The 19,393-nt window shown below is 39.0% G+C and overlaps 2 protein-coding genes across 4 annotated transcripts in view; one reads left to right on the top strand and one right to left on the bottom strand.

Moving 5' to 3' along the window:
• Window positions 1-8,854: 8,854 nt before the first annotated feature.
• dusp12 (dual specificity phosphatase 12) lies at window positions 8,855-12,724 on the top strand. The gene is made up of 8 exons (XM_087810537.1): window positions 8,855-8,957; window positions 9,714-9,975; window positions 10,171-10,284; window positions 10,342-10,460; window positions 10,525-10,612; window positions 10,777-10,868; window positions 11,539-11,618; window positions 12,193-12,724. The coding sequence occupies exons 2-8, from the start codon at window positions 9,716-9,718 to the stop codon at window positions 12,334-12,336; spliced, it is 897 nt and encodes a 298-aa protein (XP_087666663.1). The 5' UTR covers window positions 8,855-8,957; window positions 9,714-9,715; the 3' UTR covers window positions 12,337-12,724.
• A 49-nt stretch (window positions 12,725-12,773) lies between these two features.
• The window catches only part of col15a1b (collagen, type XV, alpha 1b), a 32,265-nt gene continuing 25,645 nt past the window's right edge, over window positions 12,774-19,393 (bottom strand). For 2 of the 3 annotated variants that reach the window (XM_087810533.1, XM_087810535.1), the window contains 17 exons: window positions 19,135-19,224; window positions 19,034-19,069; window positions 18,920-18,973; window positions 18,748-18,804; window positions 18,292-18,351; window positions 17,996-18,040; window positions 17,386-17,452; window positions 17,269-17,294; window positions 16,637-16,735; window positions 16,079-16,223; window positions 15,943-16,007; window positions 15,737-15,868; window positions 15,556-15,657; window positions 15,419-15,493; window positions 14,442-14,639; window positions 14,262-14,377; window positions 12,774-14,198 (listed from right to left, as the gene is read on the bottom strand). In XM_087810533.1, coding sequence (XP_087666659.1) covers window positions 13,976-14,198; window positions 14,262-14,377; window positions 14,442-14,639; window positions 15,419-15,493; window positions 15,556-15,657; window positions 15,737-15,868; window positions 15,943-16,007; window positions 16,079-16,223; window positions 16,637-16,735; window positions 17,269-17,294; window positions 17,386-17,452; window positions 17,996-18,040; window positions 18,292-18,351; window positions 18,748-18,804; window positions 18,920-18,973; window positions 19,034-19,069; window positions 19,135-19,224 — 1,590 coding nt within the window. In that variant the 3' untranslated portion in view covers window positions 12,774-13,975. The remainder of the gene's footprint in view (window positions 14,199-14,261; window positions 14,378-14,441; window positions 14,640-15,418; window positions 15,494-15,555; window positions 15,658-15,736; window positions 15,869-15,942; window positions 16,008-16,078; window positions 16,224-16,636; window positions 16,736-17,268; window positions 17,295-17,385; window positions 17,453-17,995; window positions 18,041-18,291; window positions 18,352-18,747; window positions 18,805-18,919; window positions 18,974-19,033; window positions 19,070-19,134; window positions 19,225-19,393) is intronic. The other variant, XM_087810534.1, reaches the window with a different exon arrangement.

Raw genomic sequence — 19,393 nt, 5'->3', positions numbered from 1 at the left:
ATACTTATATACTTAAATACGATAAATATGTTATCTGTATTAATATGCAGAAGTGATAATAATAATGATAATGATGCCAATATAGCAAACTTTTTATTGGAATATTGAATACATTTTCCTCCTTTCAAAATAACAAACAAAATACGTGTGTGAGTTGCATTATAATTAAAAAAGCTAAGTGTTAGCGAACTAGCTCTCGTGTTAACGCACCACAGAAAGTTACATTACACGCAATGAAACCTTATTTCTGAGTCGACTTAAAGCAATAATGATATCTTACCTCAATAGACGAGTGACGCGCACCTGGTTCCGTCAAGTTACTGAACAAACGTGTGGACAAAATGTTATCGATCTTTGTCAACAAGCGTGACTTCATCATCCGGCGTTTGGACGCGTGTGTGACGTCACCTCTGCAGGATCGCGATTACTGTTGACAAACGTCACGTAGACGCTCAATAAACTAAAGCTAAATAAAAAGAAAACATATGTCCATAAATGCAATCTCAATGAAAGATTCTATTTTCATAGAAAAGCGCACCGGATTATAAAGAATAAGCATGTATTAATCCGCGAGAGCCCCTTGACTTCCGCGATGTGTGAACAATCCAAGCTTCAAAAAATTAAAATTAAGCATTTTTACCGATTTATATTCACTCTGTACCTCCTTAAAGTGGTTTGAGGTCGGTAAGCACAATCGGGGTTAGAATCGCACTGTTGACATGAAACATTTCAAGTGCGCTTCATAGTTGTAGTATTACGGTAGCCAAAGGAAAGGTGCTCTGTATATTACTGGGTGACCCGGGTCGGCAAATACCGCCGTTTTTGTCCCCCCTGTAGCGTTGCCTTAGTGACGCCAGGGGGACATTGCACGGCGTTGGACGGTGTGACGCCTTGGGTGTGAGGACGTGTTGGAGCCATTCCCGAACCACGCCCTACCACCCACAAGGCAACCCGGCTGAAAGATTCAATCGAACTTTGTTACAAATGCTCAGGACGTTGGGTGAGAAAGAGAGAGAAAACTGGAAGGATCACTTACCTCAGGTGGTACGTGCATACAATTGCACCAAGCATGAATCAACCGGCTATTCACCATATTTTCTTCTGTATGGTCACCACCCCCGACTTCCGGTTGATCTGCTATTTGGGTTGGTGACAGATGAGGGGTTTGACTCGGTCAAAGGTTTTGCAGAGAAGTGGGCAAAGAAAATGAGCGAAGCCTACTGAATAGCGAGTAACAACAGTTAGTTGTCCAGTTCCAAGGGAAAACGCTATTATGACAAGAAACACAGAGGAGTGACACTTGAGCCAGGTGACAGAGTTTTGGTTCGTAATGTTGCAGAGAGAGGAGGGCCGTGCAAACTAAAACCCTACTGGGAAAGAAACATCTACATTGTCAGAGAACAGGTTGGTGACAACCCAGTTTATAAAGTGAGCCCTGAGACCGGAGGGGGACGGATCCGAACACTTCACCGAAACATGTTACTCCAAGTAAATGACTTGCCAGTTCAGCCACCAGCCACACTCACAGCCGCCAAACACAACAGGGGTAAAGAGAGGTTGACAAAGCCTGTTGCGAGGGAACAGACACAAAGTGATGAGACAAGTGGGTCAGATGACGATGATGATGGACCACGCTATTGGTTAAGGATTCCTAGGGAAGCAGTGCCGGTCAGGACAGGGGTGACGCATGAAAATGTGACTCGTGGGGTTCAGAGTTGTCTGGAGCAAAGGGGGAGGGACTTTGAGGAAACTGTTGAGCACACAGCAGATGAGGATGGTGACGCTGGGGATGAGCAGGACGTACCATCGCAAGATTTGCCATGCACAAGTGAAGTTCAACCAACCAATGGACAGGTATCTCTTCAGGGAAACGACCCAGATTATGAGGTTGATGTAGCACAACCTGACTCTCAGCCTTTGCTAAGGAGGTCTTCCAGAGACAGACGCCCCGGTCAAGTATTGACTTACAATGCCCTTGGTCAGCCAACTTATCAACAGCGTGTTATGGTGGGTGCAGTGGAGCCTCAGCCAGCAGTTTATACACACCAGTACCCACAGCCTTGTATCCATTCATTTCAACCCATGGTTCCAACCACATACATGCCATTCAACTTTCCTATCTATCTTTACTGAACACACTTGAAATGTACCAGATGTTCGCGCGTACACGGGCATTGTAAAGGTATGTTTTTTTGTACCAATTTGTAACTTGTAAATATTTGTACCTGCTATTGACTGTATTGAGTTCAGTGTGACTGTTAAGTGTCAGGAGCCACTTTTGTTTGTGGGGGAGTGTGTGGTCCACCCCAAAAATGAGCACTACCAACGTTTATAATTTGGTCATGTTTTTCATTTTACATATTTAATCATTTACAATGTTTACATTAGCAACTGTGAGCAGCACTCGGGCGGAACCTTTGACAGGTGCACCTGGGAAGGTGTTTGAGGGCGGACCCTTCCGCATCCGCCTCAGACCATGCCTGGATATACTAGAAGTGCCTCGTCCTTTTTTCGTGCTGCTCATCCCTATCTGTATTTTGCAGGTCAGTACCAATAACAGACATCCCAAATGTTAGTCAGGTCGCGTCGGGTATTAAGTGCGAGGGTAAGGAGGACGTTTAAGCCTTCACATGGTTAGTTATTTTCCCGCGAAACATCACGGTTGGCAAGTTAGCTTTAGCCGTCGCTAGTGCTAACGCATGCTAACCTTCGTCACCACGGGGTGCGTGAGTTGTAGGAGTACTCCTGATATTCTGACTGTTCACATATGTTTAGGGAATACAGTAGCAGGGTGTATGTTGTGTTTTGTATTGAGTTATTGTTATGTGTATGAGTATAAGCTGTGTGTGTATAAGAGTGCAATGTATATATATATAAATATAAATGATGATAATGATGGTGATCCAGTGTAGACCCTATATTGTTATAGTGGCCATGATCCACCTTTGTATAGGTGTGCGTGTGTGTATGTAATACACTGAGATGAATATTGATGATGGAAATAGGATGCACTTAAAACAGCAACTCGGATGTTATTTTGTAATTCTTTGTAATAAATGAGACCATGCCTGGATATACGAGAAGTGCCTCGTCCTTTTTTCGTGCTGCTCATCACTATCTGTATTTTGCAGAATCTATTCAAATTGTTGCCGTGGTGCCCAAACTTGGGACCCGTAACATTATTAAGCTGTAAAATACGATTTGAGTCCTGTGGTTTGTGTTGAAGTTTACATGCAAACAGTGTTGAGTACTAACATATAACAATTATAATGACAATCTGTAACATTGTGATTTGATTACACTATGCTGATTCTCACTTTAAGTAGATGTTATAAATATTTTACTATAAGATATAAAGAAACCTTCAAAAGGCAGGGGTTTTCAGAGATTAAAAAAAAAAACTTTTCAAATGTGTAAATATATTACAAACTCCACATATATTGATCAATCAAATAATACTGAAATTTAACAAGATAAGGTTTTCACCTTCTTTACTTTTCATTTTTTTCAGTGCCCAGACATGATGAATGAGTCACCGACATAAATGAACTGGTTGTTCTTGATGTCCATCAGTCTGTGGTCAGACAGACAGCCTGGGCTTTTTTAATCTTTTCTTTGATTTTTTTTTTTTTCATGTGTTGTTTTGTATAAATCGGGGATGATGTTATTTGATAGTTTTCCTGCTTGGTAAAATGTAGTTTGGGTTCAGTTCCTTCCTAATCCAGTGTCTTCCACTATGGAATATGTCTGTAAGTGCAATCATTCAAGATTCGTGCCAGCAACTCATCCAAGTCCTTTTGCCTGAGTGGGTAAATTGTCTTGACACATAATGGATAAGTCTTGCTTGTGTTCCTCAACCCATAGGCCTACCAGTTGCTCCTGCAACAGGCACTGGACCTAGACTGGTGCTACCGGCGGCAACAATGCTGGTTGTTGCACTGACTTGTGTAGTGGTGGTGTCATTGACTTGGACACTAGTACTAGCTGGAGCAGTGCTGGTGCTGGTGTCTGTAGGAGCATGGTCTTGTCTCACCTCTTGCAGTTGAAAAATTGGATGTTTGTGGACCCACCTTCGGTAGAGCGCTTTGCAAATGTTGCACACCACCGCTGTATCAGAAATTAAAATAAATTGTGTCCAGACAGGCACTTTTTCTTCTTGACTTACTCAAGAATTTGCGTTCGCATCCTTCTCCACAGATGCCGGTGGCCCAACTGTCTGGCGTCGCAGAATCTCCCTCCCAGGATTGCATACGCCTGCGACATCCTAAGGGGCGCTGCCACCGAGTCCTTGACTTCCTCCATGTCTGTAGGTGCAAGGTCGAGGGCAGCACCTGCCTGCCTCATTCGCGAGCTGAGGTGCGGAGGGGAGCTCGACCTCCATGTGTTTTGTCGTGGCGGTGAAGATGCGTGGGAGGATGTCAAGCGGCCCGGTTCCCCGCCCGCTCCGACATCTCCGCGCAGGGGTGGTTCTACACTGAATTACTCCCCCCGATGCTGATGGTAGCCCACCCTGACAGGTGAAGACCATTGCAGAAGAGGCAGATGCTGTAGATGGCAGGCCTTCAGGGGAGGTGGGTGTCTCATCCTGACCATCGGCTGAGGATGCTCCAAAGTATTTTAATAGTGCCCCTGAAATTGCAATTGAAACTGACATTAAAAGACTGTAGACTACAATATGTAACTCTTAAAAAATTAGCATCAGCGTATATGCTGTTGGCTATGAGTAAATAAAGACATCAAAAATAAACAAATTTCCTTACTCTTAACAAAACTTTGCATTTTCAGAGTGAATATCCCTTTGTAATTATGCAAGGCTAGCCCAATCCCTCTGCCCTGCCATGCAACAACATCTAAACATTACATGTTTCAATATTGATACTAATAAAGTAAGCACATCAAAACTATTGATATTTAAGTAGAGTAATTTCTAGGCGGAATTTCCAAATTAGCTATTTGTGCATATTTGGGCATATCTACAGATTTCAATTACTGGTATATAAGCATAGCCAGCATCATAACAAGAAGGCTAACAAACAAATATAACCTTTAACATTAATTAGCCCTTCATTCATTACCTTAATAGAGAAAACATAGCATACCTTTATCTTTGGCTCGTTTCTCCTCTTCTTCTTTTCTTTTTTTCCTAAATTGTGCACCTGATGGCTTTGACCTTTTTCTGTCCATCTCTCTCTGTTTATTTGGCACTCAACAATTATCAGAGACCCCATCCCCCAACGCTGTCACTCACGTTCAGAAATCAAGACCAAACCATTTCACCTTGGTGACAACTTAATAGTTTTTTATTACTTATTTTCGACCAATTCATAAAAAAGAAAACGTGCAGGAATTATAAACATGTATATATAATATTATGAATGAAACTTGCGTTATATGGAAGAAATTCATCGTGTGACTGACTTTATATTATCCCCCCACGCCACCCCCCCCCCCGTCCGATCATTTGGAGAGACCCAGAGGTGAAGTGTCCCCCGCTCCCCCCCTCCTTTCTTCTCTCACTCACAGCTGCACCTTGTCAGCGAGCAGCTGCTGCAGGGGGCGCCAAATCGCCTCATACAAAACCGTGTTGCAGAGGCGCATTTTAATTTTTGTTATCAAGCGCTCGTGCCGCCCCCCGTATGTCATGAAAAAAGCCCCGTTCGCCCTTACCTAAAACCACTACTGCTCGGGGAAAAACCAATAGCGAAGCGGTTAGAGGGCGTAGTACCAAATGACGTAGAATTTTTTTTATTTTATGAATGTAATAAGAACTTGTGTGTGTTGCAATTGCGTCTCACATTTATATGCAATTCATACGACCAGTTCATCATCATCATCTTCATCATCAACACTTTAATTTACTGATTTACAGTTTTATTCTTGTTAAACTCATTTGGAGACGTTTCAAAAAAGGCCCTGATCGTCTGTAAATATTCTCATTAAAAACTATGTATTCATTCATTCATTTGTCACATTTCATCATTGTCTACCGCTTTATCCCGGGGTGGGGGTCATGGGGAGACTGGACCCTATCTCATTATCATATAAAATATAAACATTTAAACTGAAGCTGGTCTGCACTATTTAAATGTAAGTACAGGTCTATTTCAGAAATGTTTAAATGAACAAATATAAACGGTTAATCTATTTTGCATTCATGTTTTCATTTGTTTGTTTTGATTGTGGGGAGAAAAGTCACAGACTCTGGCTAATTTAAATATGATTTGCACATGTAAAATGTATTTATTACAAATTATTGTATTTTGCATGATGAAATGTAGGAGGGTGGAAAAGACTATGAGGTAAAAAAAGATGAGCAAATAGTCACTGAAAATCTTCATTAGTAAGCTGTGGACTTAAGTAGTGGCACATATATATATATATATAGTTGTTCCTCATTAGATCTCACTAGTGAACAAGTGAGGGTCAAATCTTTTACTAGTGAACTAGTAAAGGTCTTGATGCCATTTCCTTCAATAGCTTTGGTGTACTGGACTCACTAATGCAAGAGCATCTTTGTTACTAGTGAGTAACACTCAAAAGGGCAACAAGTTAACAACTAGTATTACAACATTTTTTCTTGCTTGTATATTTGTATATACTAGCAAAATATTTCCCACTAGTAAACATGTCAATGAAATATCTGTTTTGCTGATTAACTTAATTAATTTTATTTTATTAAACACAACTAGTTTACTATAAGGACAAAATGTATGAGCGGAAACAAATCAGAACAGAGTTGGGTCGCAGGCAGCAGACGGTCACTGGAGCTCTAAGGAGAGCAAAAGAGAAAACCAAATGAAAAAAACAAAACTTGCAACAGAAAATGCTGGCAACGCTAGAAGTGTTAGCTTGCGGTGCATTCAGTAACCCTCCATTCCTAAAAGCGTTGCACAGCTCTGATTTGAGTTAACTTTTAGCCGTTCCTCACTAACCTCTATCAAGAGGAAACAAAGTACAAGCAAGGAGCAAAAATATAACTACTAAATAAAACACTATAAAACAATAAGAACATGTAATCTATTCACTCGATTCACATCAATAATTCCCAACCATGAACATAATAGGGATCTTTATACCGCTAATTTTCAGAAACTGAACTCAATGCATGGTTTATATATATATTAACTTTTTTACATTCATAAGTATTTTTCCCCTTTTCAAAAGATCGCAGCTACTTAAATATTAATGATTGCCAAAATCCCGTAAATGTACAGCTGTTTACGTTTTAAACACACATTTTTTCTGCTTTACTGAGACCCAAGGTTTGTGCGTTCTTTGACCCCCATGTTACTCTTGCTGTGGTTGGTGGTGGAGAAGGTAGGACCCTGGGACAATGATTAAGAAATACAATGCTGCTTGTGATTGTTTGGAAATTCAGAATACAGAAGAAAATCCATTATTTTCATCTAGCACTTACTCGTATTGCATTGCACAATTTCTTAGTATGATCTCTTTTTTGGGAAAGTAAAAGGTCCAGGCTGAAAAATGCTGGTGTTTTAGTCCCAATAGCAAGTTTAAATATTGGACCTGATAGAGCCAGAGCAGCCTTAGCCTGTGGTGTTTAGGTGAGTAATATTTGTATTGTAATTGATCTGAGGATGCATGGTTTATCATACATGTTTAGTTTAAACTTGCTCTATACTACTAGTGCAGCTATTGTACCTACCCTGCCAAGTGATAGCGATAACATCACTGAGGTGTATGAATAAGAGGGTACACAGACACAGTAGCACCACCTATTGCCATCTGCAGAGGGTGAGATGTGCTGCTTGCTGCAACACTTCAAGACATAGTTGATCCTCCTTAAACTTTTTATTTCTTCTGTCCTGGCTTTTCTTCCAAAGTATCTCACAACTATATCACACAACTGTCTACACTGTTGATTTCCATAAATAAAACAGAACAACAAAACATATTTATCAAATGTATTTATCACATGTGTGTGGGGTTTTCTAAGCCTCTTACTAGTTCACAGGGCCTGTTTGTTTAGATGTTAAGATGCTTGCTCAGTGAACAACTTATGGTGATATTGTTTTTCAAATCTTTTTATGTGGATTGCACTTGTAATCATTTCTGTTGTACAATAAACCAAAGCGAGTACTTGGAAACAAACATAAAATACATTCCTGGATACATATCATGGGTTTTATGTTATTCAATTCAATCAAAAAGCTCTGAAGAAATCAAGCTAATGAGAGAAAACAGGAACAAGCAGGTGTCAAAAGTGGATTAATTTTGAATCTGTTATACCTAAATAAAGCTGCTTTAAATGTATTTCAGGAAGCATATATATTCTGTGTGTTTTGTTTGGATTAAATAAATAAATACAATTATCCAACGATTATTTTAAATATTTCGCTGCACTGAACTATGACGGACCTTTTTTTATAAACACAAAATTCCATTTCAAAGAGAAGATTTTGTTCAACTAAATTGGATACGCAGTTTTAATAATATACCCACAAGATGGTGCCATTAATAACGTCTGCGTTGGTTGTTGTTTTTTTTCGATCAATTCTTTTTAAAAACTATTCATCAATTTATTTCCTACAATATTCTGCATTTTAGTGTGTTCACGTTTTTATCATCTTAGTATTGACGATGTGCAGCACATTTCCCCAAACAACGTTTCTCCTTCACAAAGTATTACATTCAACTTGGTTTGACATTTAATTCAGTTAACATTTGTAAGACAAAAATAAAATATCCATTAAGAAGCTTCTTTAATCTTGCATAATATCATAAAACCCGACTGGTCCACGTTGCACGGAACACAATTTTGGCTTTCACGGTTTCTACCGGACAAGTAAAGTGAAGAACATAACATTCAGAGTCTGACATGTCGTTTTATGTACTTCCGGTGGGTGCTGGCAGACCACGCAGCCGCTGTGTTACAACTTTACCCACATTTTCCGCACAATAATATTAAAGTGGAAATCCACTGCGCGTCTAAATCAGTAAGTTTGCTATATTAATGTATTTAATAAAACCGTTAAAAATGCCCACAGGACACTGCACTGTGTTAAGGTTACAACGAAATTGATAGACGCTACTTCGTTTTATTGATGAAATCAAATCGAATCGATTATGTTTGAATGTGTATTTATTAAATCGTAGCAATTCATGTTTAGAGTCATAATTAAAGTTTTCTTTGCATGACATTTCCTACAGTAGTGAGCTTTGTGCTGTAAACGGTTAACAAGTACTTTTTGTTTAATGTAGATGTTCTATTTAAATGCGCCCTATCCTGCATTTAAAAATAACTTCACAGGACATACGATTATGAAAATAATGTAAGTATAAAAAGTAAAAGTGTGCATTGCAATATTGTACTCATAATGACATCAGGAAGATGTTATTATTTTTACAAACCTCCAAATCAAAACACAGAAATATACAATGAACCACTTCCTCTTTTGTTTTTAAAACATATGGTTTACAAGTTGGTTATCAGTAGATTAATATTTTAATTCAATCTGATCTAAGTGAAACAAGAGTGAAGCAACCTGTGCATATTCTGACACCTCTTGAGCAGACTTCCATGACTAATCTGATAAAGATTATTTTTTCAAGAGAAAACAATTGTGCGCATGAATGCAACATTTTACCACTAGGGTACATCATAATTAATCTAAAAGCCAGTAAGTTGCGCTTGTTGGCCCCTTTATTTTTATGTTTTATTACCCAAAGTAATTTTACTTCCCTTTCCACAGTCATGCACCTGGTTGATACAGGCCTTTACATCGGAACTGCTGCTGAACTCAACGACTGTCAGGCATTGATCACTGCTGGTGTCACACACATCTTGTCTGTGGACTCAACAGATCCTGCTCCTTTCATTTCTGAATCTTCCTTTCACAAAAAATGGATCAATGTTTTAGATGAAGTCACATCGGACCTCCTGTCTCACCTAGACGAATGTATAAGGTTCATTCAAGAAGCCGTGGACGCTAGCGGGGCTGCACTGGTCCACTGGTAAGTCTAATTGTATTTGCTTTAAGATTTGGAAATTTCATGATATGTTCCAGATTGAGAACACATTTGTACTCTTGCTAAAATATTTCTTCCCACGTTAAGCCATTAACTTTGACAACACATTCTTTACACATTTCCCACTTTTTCTGTTGCCAACTAGTTAAAGTGCAGCATATAATTCGGCTTCTGTGTCAGTCAGGCGGGCCGGAGTCGCAGTGCCACCGTCGTGACGGCTTATCTAATGAAGACGCAGCAGCTGGACTTCACAGATGCCTATCATAGACTGAGAGATGTCAAGCAGGATGTTCAGTAAGTACTTGCGAGAGTGTGTGTTTCCTAGTAACAAATGTCATGGTTTGTTTTCAGGGTCAATCCTGGGTTTGAGGAGCAGCTGCGTCTGTATGAGACCATGAGATGGGAAGTGGATATGTCCAGTCCTCTTTATAAACAGTACAGGCTGACAAAGATCACAGAGAAATACCCGGGTAAATGCAATAAAAAGCAGATACACAAATAAAGGTTCAAACCATTAACATGTGGCTGCTTTAGAGTTGCAGCAGGTGCCGAGGGAGGTGTTTGCTGCTGACCCGGCTCACTCCAGCTCTTCTGAAGTCTCTTTTCGATGCAGGAAGTGCAGGTACGACACAAGTAAATGATTTTATATAAATTTGCTGTGTTGTGTAAATCTTATGTGCATCAATTTAAGAATTTCAGTTTTATCTGTAAAAGTTTTTAATAATTCAATAAAAGTTCTTGTACTTTCATTATTAATCGTTATAAGAGTTCGTCTGGGATCTACAGACGAACTCTATTCCGTAGCTCCAGTCTTCTAGCACACCAGGTTGGAAAAGGACCATCTGCATTCGGTTACAAAAAGCCCAGTAAGTTTTCAGGTAAGGGCAAAACCTCACCCACTCACCGTTACAGCTGCCTCTCTTCACATTTCGACATAAATAAATAAAAATGACAGGCTGAAGAAGCTTCATGAAGAATAAGAGATGAATAAAACTAGCACTAAAGTACTACCTCTGTAGCTAATACTGACATGAATATTCCAATATGTAAATATTGAATAAAAATGTATGTAATTCAAAATCAAATCAGTAAATAATGTTTATTATTTTTAAATTATATAATAAATGAGGATCATTTCAATTATATGAGAAAACATACAATACAGTATTTTCATTGTCTCTTTTCTGATCACATGATCAATGGAATGTAGTTATTAAATATTCTACAAATATACCATGACTTTCTTTCTATCACACTTTAAAGTAGAACTGTACAAACTTGTTTTAATTAAATGGTCTATGAAGAACAGGTAATGACCCTGTTGAGCATGGTTGCGAAAGAGTGTTCAAGACGTGATAATGTTATATTATATAAATAACCAAGATTCAGAAGCTGTGCCTTGACAAACCCTTCAATTATTACTTCAAGATAAAAATATACATTGTCAAATCATTATTTTCGTATTTTGAGATAATTTGTCGACAAATAGGTCCATACTTCTGTCTACTTTTGATCAATGATTCATCATTGACGTGTTTTGTTGTCCAGGTGATGTCAACTGTACGTCCTACTTCATTGAGCCCTTGCAGTGGATGGAACATGCTTTACTGGGAGTGATGAACGGTCAGGTGAGAAATATTTTTTTTATAATTACTTGAGTCTTCCTTATTATATCTTTCCAAGGAAACATGTGACACTATGTCGCTTCAAATGGTTCAATCCTTGAAGCTCCCTATATCAATAACATATATTGTGGTATCAAGGCTATTATTTTAATAATTAAATAGATGAGTCTCTGGTGAACAGTTTGAAACCTTTAAATTACAATTTGACTGAGTTAAAAACAATAAATACTATCTGCTAACCTTGCCCTTAGAATTTAACTTGATTTTTAATTGATCAATCATTGAAAAATAAATGCATCACTGAAAGTGTCTTCTATTATTACCTTCTGTGTTACTTCAAAAACGTGTTTATTTATTTATAACCTGTTATCATTTGAAAGTTTTTAGCTGCATTACAATATTAAGGTGTCTCTAAGTTGTGAGCCATTTGTATTACTTTCACCAAAATATTTTGTTGGCTTCCTTTGCAGCTTATTGAAAGTCTTACAAGATGTTTTTCTTTGTCACTCTGTGTGTTTTAGCCACTGCTAACTTGTACTGCTCAGATGAGATAACCCTACCTCCTCTGTCCCTGCAGCTTCTTTGTCCCAAGTGCAGCTCCAAACTGGGCTCCTTCAGCTGGTGCGGGGATCAATGTTCATGTGGAAGTTGGGTCACTCCAGCTTTTCAGCTGCACAGAAACAGAGTGGACGAGATCCATAGGCTGAACCTTCAGAAGTGAAGTCTCCGGATCAGGCAGACCACCTCACTCTTGACTATGCTTCAGAGACGATTGTTTATGATCAATTTTTGGAAGGCTTGATACATTTTAAACAAACCAGAGGATTCACTACCACAAATGTGACTCCAGAAATAAACTTTGTGTGATTAATCAAAGGAAACTGTTCATTTTAATTCACTCTGTGGGCACTGCGACAGACTGGCGTCCTGTTCAGGGTGTCCCCTCTGCCTCTCCCCTGAAAAAACTTTAGGCCACAGCAACTAAGCAGTAAAAAAAGAATTAAATAATTTGGTCTGCTTCAAACTAAGCCAACTGTTGTTCACAGCTAATGCTGCTACATTCATTTTTTTCACTGTGCATGATGGGTAGAAGGTGTGTCCAACATTCTATTGTTCAAGCATCACTTGATTTTAGTTGATTAAAAAAAGAGGCATCACTTAAAAACAAACATTTATTCAGTTAACCCCAGCTGGGTGTTTCCTCAGAGGTTTTGTTCATAACACGTCACTTCAGATCAAGTCTTTCAACAAAATCTATAACTACAAAGTAAAAAAACAAAACATATGTACATCTTCATAAAAATCTGCTAAAATAAAAAATAAAAGAAACGATGCGATGAATATGAAAAAAATCCACCAAAAGTACAAGTGGATGTTTCCACTTCAGTGGTGATTAGATAAAATAATTTGACTGTGTAATCTCAACGTCTGTTAAAAGCTAAAAGTAAAACGCCTTTTCACAAAAGAAATATATTGAACTGTGAATGTGAATTTGTTTTATTTACCTTTATTAATCTAGTTTTTGGTTACAACTCTGCTGCTACAATGTTTTTCTCTTTGGGGAAATTATTTAGCAATGCAGAATATTCTATATTTTTAAATTTCACAGTTTTTGTTCAAATTAAATATGTTTAGTTGCTAATGTTATTTTCTTTGTGGAAATGTATAGAATTATGTGCTCCTCAAAGTTAAATCTATGTTAAAAATAGGCTTATTCTTTTTATTTTCAATATTTAAGTATACTAGAAGTACAAATCAGCCAAAAGTTTAAGTTCACATGTGTCTTAAGGTTGCCCTGTCATTAAATCAGGCTCATGCTCAGTTATGGGTAACCTGTGGCCTAAAAGCTGCCTGTTGGTTCTAGAAATGGGTTTATGACGCTTCATAAAAAAGTGTCATTTCTTTTTTCGAGCTAGCTAGATGGCCCTCTTGGTTTGAAAATAGGAGGTTTCTTTAATAGCTGCTCGAAGCCAAATATTTATCATCCAATAGTGACAATTCTTCATGAAGCTTCTTCAGCCCGTCACAATAGCAGAACAGAGTGCAGGTCAGTAACTACAGTTTTCTTCCAAAAGCACCAACAATCAGCACCTGATGTTAAAAATAAGGATCTCCCAGACCAGGTCATCTGCCTCCTGCTGCATCTACCATGACAAACATCGAGGGGCACAAGTTTGGCTTTTTAAATTAGAATCTAAACCAATTGATGACGGGCCAAATCACTTGGAATAAAGACAATAAATATTGGATCTTGGACGGATGTCTGACAATAAAATTGACACAAACACAATTGTTGAAGTTGTTGTCAGTGTCCTTCACGTGTCCCTCAGATGATCTGTGACCGTCTGTGCATCTTCTCCTCAGGTCCTCCGTTGGTGCACATTACCCACATATGTGTTCTCAATACACAGAACGATGTAGTGGTTGGAGCAGGAGCGGGTCTGCTGTCCCAGCAGTCGTCCCGTTTGCAGCAATGCTGCTTGACCTGTGACGGCCATGTCAGACGTCCTCCAGGCCTCGCAGTAGTTTGTGGTCAGACGGATCCCTACTGCGCTGGAGCCGTGCCAGACTATCTTCTCCGGCCTGAGACACAAATGGACGCAAGTTATTGCTTGTCATTTGAAAACAATCAGGGGACGCACTCACCATGTGGCGTCTGTCATCACATTGCGGCCGTCAAATGAATATATTGGTGTGGACGGATTGAAGATGCCTCCATTCCCAGAGAAGATGGACATCCAGCTGTTGAACAACATTTCTCCCTAAATGAAAAAGAGAACACTGTAGTTGACTTAACTCACGCTTATGAAGTCTGACTCTCTGTACCCTGAGATTGACCACAGGCATGTTCATGCGGTCATTCTTTCTAACAATGGTAGCCAGATCCTGGAGGTGTGATGACAAGAATGCCCTGTAGGTGGCAGTAAGTCCCATTGCACGTGCTTGCTGGTAACACTGGTAGTCCGCTCCTCGGATTCCTCTCATGTCTCCTTTAAGTGGGACGTTCAGTGCCACTAGATGGAGCTGGAGAGATCAATTTAGTCAATCTCAATATCCACATAGGCCAGCAAGAAGTAGGGGTGTCAACGTTTACAATTTTTTTTATATGTGTAACCAAAGCTTCTTACCGTCTTTTAAGCGGTTACAAGATGAAGATTTATGATCTCTGATATGCCATCTTTCTAACGCAGTTGCGATATATAACCAATAGAAGCTTTTGACTCAATTTCAACAACTTCAAATCAATTCCATTGCAGCAAAGCCCTTCCAGTACACAAAAATAAATATTCTTGTAGCCAATTTATATATATGAATTATAGCCATATAATGGCACATTTAAAAATTTAAAATCCTCACAAATATCAACAGTGCGCCTTATAAGCCTAATGCATTAACACTTCCTGAAATATAACCGATTTGAATTTGTACACAAAAGTGCTTGCGCAAGCCAGCGAAGCCACACTTAATTATTTTGTAATTTAGAAATATTATAAACCCTATATAAGGGTTTTTTAAAAGCTTGAGTCTGTGCAGTCAAAGTCTGATAACTTTATTGAGACCTGACCAGTCTGCTGTCTGAGTTGCAAATCACATGACCAAAACGACACGGCTCATTGGTCAATAGTAGCTATGCATCACTCCCAGGCATAAATATATATTGGTAATTAAACACGGAGGAGGGGGATAAAAAAACAAACAAATAAACGGTTGATTTTTCTAAAAGATTTGATCTTGTGTAAGTGTTTACATGTGTAGACGTTGACACCTCTAGTAAGATATTCCAAATGATGATAGTTTGTTACCCCAGGTACAGCGTTGAAGGTCTCAGGCAGCAGATTGAAGCTGGGCTGAAAACCTCTGGAGCCCTCATGCAGTTCCTGAAATTAGCATGACACATTCTGGGGTTTTGCATATAGAACAATCTAGTTTTAGATAGTACCTGATTGTGGCTCCTATGGGACCTGGTCCACTCTCCGCGTCTGCTGATAGGCTCGGAAGTGACATCTGACGCCGATGGTCTGTGATGGATCAGCTCTCCAAGCTCGAAGGAAAAAAGGTGCAAAACTTAAAACGAAGGCCTAGTTGGGGGACATGGATAATGATCTGTTTAAGACACGCACTGGAATTTTGAGCCAGCCATGCTGGCCCCTGATGTACAGCTCCCCTCCACGCTCAGACACGTATGCCAGGGTTCCCTCTGAGGCCCTCTGAGCCTCTCTGATCATAGCCTGGGTTGTCTGGAAGGTCGACACCTGAACATATTAGTATTGTAGATAAGTATGATCGTGATGATGCGAACACCAAATTCCATCTCATGCCATCTTACTGGGCTGGGGTATCCTGGTGACCCAGGGGGGCCAGGTGGACCAGGGGGACCGGGTGCAGTGATTTCTGATGACAAACAGAAACATATTAACATTAATTATCACTTTTAAAGCAGGGACTTTTAACTCTTTCTGGACCTGAGCCTTGTGCAATCACAGTTCCTGGGGGTCCAGGTGGTCCTGGGTGCCCTCTGGGACCTGCCCTTCCAATTCCAACAGGTCCAGGGTGACCTGGTAGTCCTGGAGGTCCTAGCGGACCCACAATGGCCTCTCCTTTTGGACCCTGATTTTGACAGTGGTTAGTGAGGGTGCGATGGAGCAGGAATGTGCATGTGTGTGGTACATTATATGTATATAGAAAGTCCAGGACTATTCTTACTTTAACAATAATCTAAAGGCTGACTTTTAATGTCAGAGAGAAATGGAGTCACTGATAATAAGGATGCCACACCAATGGAGCATCCTGCAAACTCCATGTCTTGATCCAGTGTAAAAACCTGACCTTAAAGGAAAAGATTAAGATTTTCGACAATTGTAGAACCGTTTTATGATGTTTACTGATTGGGCCGACCAAAATAACATAATGAAATAACCAAATGATATATGTTGCGTACAGTGTAATGCTTAAAAGGTTGGTGCAGAATGAGCACATCCATTCTAAACCAACTTCATGTAGTCAGTGACAACAACACTTACCACAAGTCCTGACCGGCCTGGTAAACCAGGAGGTCCTGGCTGACCAGATTCACCCTTCTCTCCTTTTTCACCCTTGTATCCTTGTTCACCTTGTTCCCCCTAATTAGAGACAAAACTACATTTTATTACATTGAAAATACTTAAACCTCATTCAAATATTCCCTGTCATTTTCTATATTTACTAAATCCATCTAGTTCATTAGCAGTCCTGCTGTTTCCTTACAGACAACAACCACATAAGCAAACCTTGTTTTCAGTAAAGAAACAGCAGCTCTACTTCTAGCCTTGGGCTGAGCTCTTCAGGCTACACCAAATAATAAACTTCTACTAACTCTTGACATGGTCAAGTGTGAATGTGGACAGTGAAGGAATGAATTCTCCTGCATGAATTCTCAACCAACACTTTCAGTTTTTTGTCCCTTTTATAGAAGATGAGATGATGAAGCTTCATGAAACAGTGTCATTATTTTCTAAGCTCAGTAGATGGCGCTTTTGGTTGAAAAATGAGGTAAGATTTCATTAAAATAGATTCTGAAAGCCAAAGATTATAAAGTAAAGAGTGACATCCAGGGGAATCAAAATTAGGGACAATGCTAAATGAAGCTTTAAGAATATGTTTAATATGAACTCACCATAGAAATATCTGTAGTTCCGAGCCCTGAAAAATAAATAACACCATAAGTGATTGTTTGAAAACAGAACCCTTTTTTCTTAACTAAAAAATGAGGTTATATAAAGAATAAATGTACCTGGGTCTCCAGGAACTCCAACATCTCCTTTATCACCTTTAGTGCCACCTATCACAGGCTCTGACTCCTAAATTAATAAACATATTTTAGCAAAAACACGAGACATGTTGTTGTTTGATTATAACTTCTAGTTGAGTGGATTAAACGTTATTATTAGAAATAACAAGAACTTTGACAACCACCAGACTGTCAGTTTTTTTTTACGCTTTTCTCACATTTTATGATTGCAATTTACATAAAAGTACAATAACATTTTATATGACCAGTTATGTATCCAAGTATACCTCCATTAATGAAAATAGCTTTTTTCAACCCATCGTGATTTCACCCACAATGATGGTAAATTAAATAGGCATTTGCTCTAATGTCTTATCCAAAATTAATTTCCTATTGGCACAGAAAGTACAATCTGGGATATATAGATATATTTATCAGAATAAAATGTGAAATGATAAGATACTTGAGTTTTTTTAAGAATCAAAGAGAAAGTAAGGTGTGGAGCGAGGGGGGGTCTGGCTTGATGCTGCAACACCTGCCCACCCATAAGAACCACCAGATTGCCCTGTTTCAAAGAGAAACAGCCTAATCTGGTCGTTCAACTCTGACTTACTAGTGGCTTTTTGCATAGCGGTCGTGGTCGCACTGGCCACACTGTCTTTGAAAGAAAAGCATTACGATCAGACCCAGAGATCTTCAAAGTAAAAGATTGACAGTTTGACATGATATTAAACATATATATTAAAGATACGATTGAAACATTGAAGTAAAATATGTATTAATAAACTATACATAGATGCTATTGCTCAGTATTTGAATATTGTTTGTTCTGTGTTTTGGGGCCATTGTAGAACGTTGTGAACATATTCAATCATCATCACCTCTAACACTAGAAAGACTTTAACTCACTCCTGAGAGTCCAATAACTCGTCCTGGACGTCCAGGTGGTCCAGGTGGGCCAGGGGGTCCCTGCAGGGGTGCAGAGAAGTACAATAAACAAATAATAGGGATAGGGGTTGACAGTAGAGTTATAAAATATAAGTTAAAATAAAGAAAAAATATAAAGAAAACAAATGTGTATATAGTCAGTTGAAATCTGCTTTACAAGACATTCATTTAGTAAGGACATTTCATGAAAAATAATGGGATGTTTTATTGCAATAACCAAAGCCAAAGAATATACAGCAAAGAGTGCCATCTAGTGGGCTATGAAAATGAGGACGATGCTTCATGAAGCTTGATCAACATTTTCCCTCCTTCTGATTTGTTGTTCTGAGATCATTTTTTACAGCCACGTTGCACTAATAGTGTGCTACTTTTTTATTGATGGACAAATCATGAACAATATTGAAAGTTTAATCTTACAGGCATCGTGACTGCCTCCCCCCTGTCTCCTTTCTTTCCAGACATTCCTGGTCGTCCCTGATAATAAACAAACAATATTCTTATTATAGCAGCCATGACACAAACACCAACTTATCAAGCATCATAAGCATTAACTTCACAGTTAAATCTCAATATTTGGCAAATTACTTACCGGACGACCTGGAAAACCATATTCTCCCTTCTGCCCAGATGGTCCTATCGGGCCCTAAAACATTCCAGAAATGTTTATTTGGATCATTTGAATGATTTCAGTGATTATTCTTACCATTAATCCAGTCGAACCAGGAAACCCACGGTCACCCTAAACAACAAGTTTAAGAAGTAAGAGTGAGATGGATACGTTACGAGGAACAATTTAAAGGCTACCTTGATGCCTTTTGGACCCTCGGGACCTCTTGGAGCTGATAACAATGATCCGTCAGCAGCAATGGTGACCCCTGGTTCTCCCTTCTCACCCTTAGAGGAAACATAGTTTTAAAGTAAAATCAAGTGCTTGTGTCTCATCTGTCAATGCGGATTTTGCCATCATTTAATGCAGTTATTTATGTAACGTAATCACAGAAATGAATGTAAAGAAAGATCCCGTATTTTGTCATGGCTTTATATCTAAATAGAATGTTGTTAT

The sequence above is a fragment of the Callionymus lyra genome, chromosome 16 (assembly GCF_982586985.1).
Source record: "Callionymus lyra chromosome 16, fCalLyr1.hap1.1, whole genome shotgun sequence".
NCBI lineage: Eukaryota > Metazoa > Chordata > Actinopteri > Syngnathiformes > Callionymidae > Callionymus > Callionymus lyra.
This window is presented reverse-complemented; position numbering and strand designations above follow the sequence as displayed.

Coding starts and splice junctions, on each gene's coding strand:
- dusp12 (XM_087810537.1), top strand. CDS start 9,716: ATGCACCTGGTTGATACAGGCCTTTACATCGGAACTGCTGCTGAACTC. Junction 9,976..10,170: donor GGGGCTGCACTGGTCCACTG/GTAAGTCTAATT, acceptor CTTCTGTGTCAG/TCAGGCGGGCCGGAGTCGCA. Junction 10,869..11,538: donor AAAGCCCAGTAAGTTTTCAG/GTAAGGGCAAAA, acceptor TTTGTTGTCCAG/GTGATGTCAACTGTACGTCC.